Source organism: Penaeus vannamei, chromosome 9 (assembly GCF_042767895.1).
Source record: "Penaeus vannamei isolate JL-2024 chromosome 9, ASM4276789v1, whole genome shotgun sequence".
NCBI classification, from domain to species: domain Eukaryota; kingdom Metazoa; phylum Arthropoda; class Malacostraca; order Decapoda; family Penaeidae; genus Penaeus; species Penaeus vannamei.
The window spans coordinates 3,027,196-3,032,195 of NC_091557.1; the positions used below are offsets into that span (position 1 = coordinate 3,027,196).

The 5,000-nt window shown below is 32.2% G+C and overlaps 1 protein-coding gene across 1 annotated transcript in view; it reads right to left on the reverse strand.

Annotated features, from left to right (window-relative positions):
• The window catches only part of LOC113807380 (box C/D snoRNA protein 1), a 6,016-nt gene that overhangs the window by 887 nt on the left and 129 nt on the right, over positions 1-5,000 (reverse strand). Inside the window, exons 1-3 of the mRNA XM_027358616.2 lie at positions 4,732-5,000; positions 2,604-2,828; positions 1-1,212 (exon numbers count right to left, since the gene is read on the reverse strand). The exon at positions 1-1,212 is cut by the window's left edge and continues 887 nt beyond it; the exon at positions 4,732-5,000 is cut by the window's right edge and continues 129 nt beyond it. Coding sequence (XP_027214417.2) covers positions 756-1,212; positions 2,604-2,828; positions 4,732-4,964 — 915 coding nt within the window. The 5' untranslated portion in view covers positions 4,965-5,000 and the 3' untranslated portion in view covers positions 1-755. The remainder of the gene's footprint in view (positions 1,213-2,603; positions 2,829-4,731) is intronic.

Consider the following 5,000-nt stretch of genomic DNA (forward strand, 5'->3'; position numbering starts at 1 on the left):
CACTCTTTTTTGTGCTTTTCAGTTATATAATATAGTTTACCGAAAGACAAAATATATTCCCCCATCACTATGGAAATTTTACCGATTCACAAATAATTTTAGCTTATAATATTAACAAAGTATACATGTAATGCAACATATCAGTTTTCTGTGTCAAATACTCTCACTTACTATTAAAGCTTGTTTATTATTTTTCAAACAATAGCTCATGAAAAACGTGTGTATTAAAAATGACGTAAGATGAAAAGAAAATATAACAGATTTTGTGTAAAATACTCTTGATTTTACATATGATCAAAATGTTTGCCTTTTTTTTCCACAGTATATATAGTTCATGCAAATTACATGATGTTTAAATATTATTGTTGAAGTATTGCATGTCAATCAAATCATAGAACATGAACATAAGGACAAAATTGTTTATTGACAGAATTATAACAGACTTGACATTATATTTGTGCATCATTTGTCAATAGGGTATTCATTCCTACCAATTTCATTTAATATTCTATTTACATACAGTATATATGATATATTATGTATAGTACTTTTACCATGGTATTTTATGTAAAAAGTGCAGGAAAGATAAAGAAAAAACAAACAAATACTTTGGTATTTATGTCACAATTTTATTTTTCTCTAAAATTATCGTTATAATGTGATGAAAAACGGAAAAGAAGAAAGAAAGAAAGAAAGAAAAAAAAATAAAAAACTCATGGCACGTTATATGCACAATCACATTATAGGTATCACAGTCAATCAGCCTCATCGAATTTGCCGCTGGCCTCAAAGAAGAACAGTCCCTCCTCCTTTTTCTCCTCCTCCTCCTCCTCCTTGGCCTCGTCTTCTCCAAATAGATCGTCGTGCCCATCCGCCTCGTAGTCCAGGTAAGCCTGCATGTGGTCGCGTAGGATCACATAGAATGTTGGGTATTCGACAACCTTACAGCCAGCCAGGTTGTTACGGATGCTCTTTGACGGCACCACCTCCCAAAAGGCTGTCTTTGTGCCCTCTCTCTCTCCCTGCATCAAGACGGCAATTCTGCTGTAGGAGGCCGAGTGGTAGTAAGCCAGCTTCTCGGTCTCTTGTGGGGTGAGGGCGTCGCTCGGCTCCATGTAGTGGGCCAGGAGGGTTATTATGGGTATGTTCTCATCGACTTGCGTGTTGGTGAATGTGATGTCTGCTTGGTGGAATACCCATTTGATGTGCCATCTGACGTAATGAAAATAATACTGATGTTAATAATATATATATATATATATATATATATATATATATATATATATATATATATATATATATATATATATATATTATATATATATTATATATATATTATATATATATTATATATATATTATATATATATATATATATATATATATATATATATATATATATATATATATATATATATATATATATATATATATATATATATATATATATATTCTTAAATCAATATCTAAATATGACCTGATAAAGCAGTAAAGATAATAGTTTATTTGTTTGTTTATATGTTCGTTTATCTGTTTGTTTCCTTACATTTACTTGTTTCACATTATCTTTCCATCTGACTATCAAGTAACAAAAAAGATGATAAAAAAAGGAAAAAAAAAAAATGTCACTTAAAAGGAAAAGACGGGTAGACAAAGGGACACAAAGCTCGTGAAAGGATGATAACAAAGAGAAAGAAAGAACAGAGATTTTAAAATGAGGAAAAGGAAAATAGATCATTGTTTTCTCTTTTCACTTTTACGAGTAGTATACTTTCATAATCAGAAGAATCAAAAAAGGAAAAAACACCAAGGAGAAAATGAATAATAGCTTTAATAAAGTACTAATGAATAATAGCTATAATAAAATACCAAATCTAATATAATGCACAGTTCCCCTCCAAAATATGGCAAGGAAAATCACCCATTTCTTATACATGAAGTTGCGAACACTATTTATCCTTGCATATACCCTACTGCAATGGGAAGGTGTCACACGTGCCAGTGCATCCTATAGGCCATCTAACGAGGTAATTAAAGCCAGAGAGAAAAAGAATGTAAATGAAAATCAATGATAAATTACCATCAATAAAAAAGGCAGGGGCGAACTTTCATGAACTCCTTTTGGGTACAAAAGTCAAATTGCTCAAGATGCAGAGAGAAATTCTATTATCCTTATATATTATATATTATGCAATAACAATGGCTAAAAAGTGAGGATTAGAGATGCAGTGTCTTGCATGGGGGGCCTAACAGTAAATTAGGAGTTTATGAATGTTTACCATGAAACCTATTATGAAATGGGATAAATCTAGTTCATGTTGGTCTAGCATGACTTTTGGAATTAATCAAGAGCAGGAGAGCTGGCTTTGTGGTATTTATTCAAATATATCAGATTTGTATTACATCTGTATATCTGCTCATAGACCAGTATAAATAAATAACTTCATGTATTCTGTGGGCTTAAAATAACTGAAAAGAAACCAAAAGAAAAGGGGGGAGATGAAAAGAGAGAGTAAAAAAACATAAAGGAAAATGGATAAGAAAAATGCACAAAAATAAATAAAAAATACGCAAAAATCACACAAAAACTGCAAACATAAGTACCTAATGATTCCCTCCTTTGCTATAAAGCGTGTGGAGTTCTCTTTATGTTTTGAGAAGTGGTTCGGCAAAAACCTTAAAGTGGTTCCTCTTTTTGCCGCTTCGTTTCTGAGATTGTTGAGGAAGAAGGGCAGCTCAGGCTTGCCCTTTATTTGTCTGGGCACAATGTATCTTCGCAGTGGGTGTCTCTGGTTGTCTTCTAGTTTGTGGTCGATCTCTTCCAGAAATCTGAAATGATAATAATTGCTATTATATATTCAACAGAATTTTTATGACAAATATTGAGAAAAGTATGAATGGGAATAAACTTTTGTGGTGATGTAAGAAAAAAAAAAAAAAAAAAAAAAAACATATATATATATATATATATGTATATATATATATATATATATATATATATATATATATATATATATATATATATATATATATATATATATATATATATATTCATTTTAATTAATGCATTTTTATGTGTCAAGCATCAATTATTTGCTATTTCTTTAACTTCTTTTACTATAATTTTCTTCTTTTACTTTAAAATTGTTGCTGTGGTTAGATTTATTTCATTAACATTACCTTCATTTCTGTTACACAGGAAGTATCCCTAGACAATACTTTATCAATAATACTCACAATATTGCCAATATCTTCTGAGACTAGTTAAACATGAATTACCATCAGTAGTATGGGAGTTTACACTATATTAGTCTTCGAAATCATTAATCTCCATTATATACATATATAATTTTATGAGGAGAATAATTTTTTAGTTTCGGTAGCAGCAATCGTTCCCACAAGGCTTATTGTTGCTACAAAAAATTTTTACTTCTGTTTTCATTACAACTACATATTATCATGATCATTATAAATAAAATATTTGCCTAACCAACATCATTACTATCCTCCTTGTAGTGTTTTGCATAAAAATAGGAGGATTATGAATGAATTTGTCTCTGGTGATGCTTCATATGAGCTTCAATACAGACAAAAGATAAAGCTGAATCACAGCAAAAGAAGAATTATAAGCAACATCTCTTTTGAGATACCATAAAGTAGTATTATTTACTGTAAGTAGACTAATCTCAAATAAGAATTTAAATGAGGTATTACTCTATGTTAAAAGGGAAATAATTTTTGAAAATAATATGTATAATCAAAGACAGAAATGTACATATATTTAATTGGGGGGAGGGCAATCAAAGATAAATTACAGCTACAATTTCTAAGTTTCTTTCTTTAGCCTGAATAATTACTGAAAGAATAAAAATTACAAACCAAATAGAGTTTCATACACTGCCAGGATACAACAGTATGGTAAGAGTGTAATTTACAAGGCAGGCTGAATCAGAGTATCTATAAAATGACAACTATTTCAACTGTATTGTGTCTTTTACACATCGCCACATCTGCCACAAATTACGAAAATTAAACTAGCATTGTTAATCTCTGAGGTTAACTATCTAAAACTTGCCTACAACAAAAGTGAATTTTTATATTGTTAATGATCATGGGATTTAGTTTTATGTGGATTCAGTACTAACTTCAAGAATTACTGAGGGAAATCTTAAAGCCTGGGCTAAAAGCTACAATAGCCACACCAACCAGCACACGACCAATTCTGTATATCTATATATCTATATCTTTATATATAATAGATTACAACTCTGGATTAACCTAATGTTACTGAGTGATGCAAAGAGATAGAGGGAAATGGACACTGCCGTCTTATAAAGCATAAGAAGCAGTCGTTGACAACCCAGGTACAAATGCTGTAGCCTCATACTTTCCGTGTTGCATGTCATAGCTCAGAGTCGACAACTTTTCTCTAAGTTGGCATGAAGTGCTAATAAAGGAGAGGGGGGGGGGGGGTACAGGGGTGGATGCCTCCCTTGTCTAGAGAGTAAAAAGAAGGTAGGAAAGGTTAGAGTTGGACTTTAGGGCTTGCTTGATACACTGGTTTTTGGGTTTCGTCTCTGTACGGTGCACTGCTCTCTGTAACAAATACATTACTTTGCAAGGCTAAATAACATATATATAATTAGTTACATGAAAATACATTAAAAACTGTTATGTTTTCCATGAAACCATTGGACGTCAATCCTTCTGCATATATAGAGCAACCACCCACCTGTAATCGCTGAGCAATGTCAAGTTATCCATATCTTCCTTATGCACCATGACAGTCTTATCCCGGACCCCAGAGCATCCTCCAGCATCCTTTTTATGACTCTTCACGCACGGCAGAGAACACGTCTTCACACCACACCTCGGACACGTGTATTTCGCTGCTGTGTGGGCACATACGGAGCACATTCCCAGCCTCGAGGAGATGTTGTCTTTCTCCTGAATGTCTGTCATCATTCCTGCACTTGTAATACGGATTTCCTGATTCAGTTT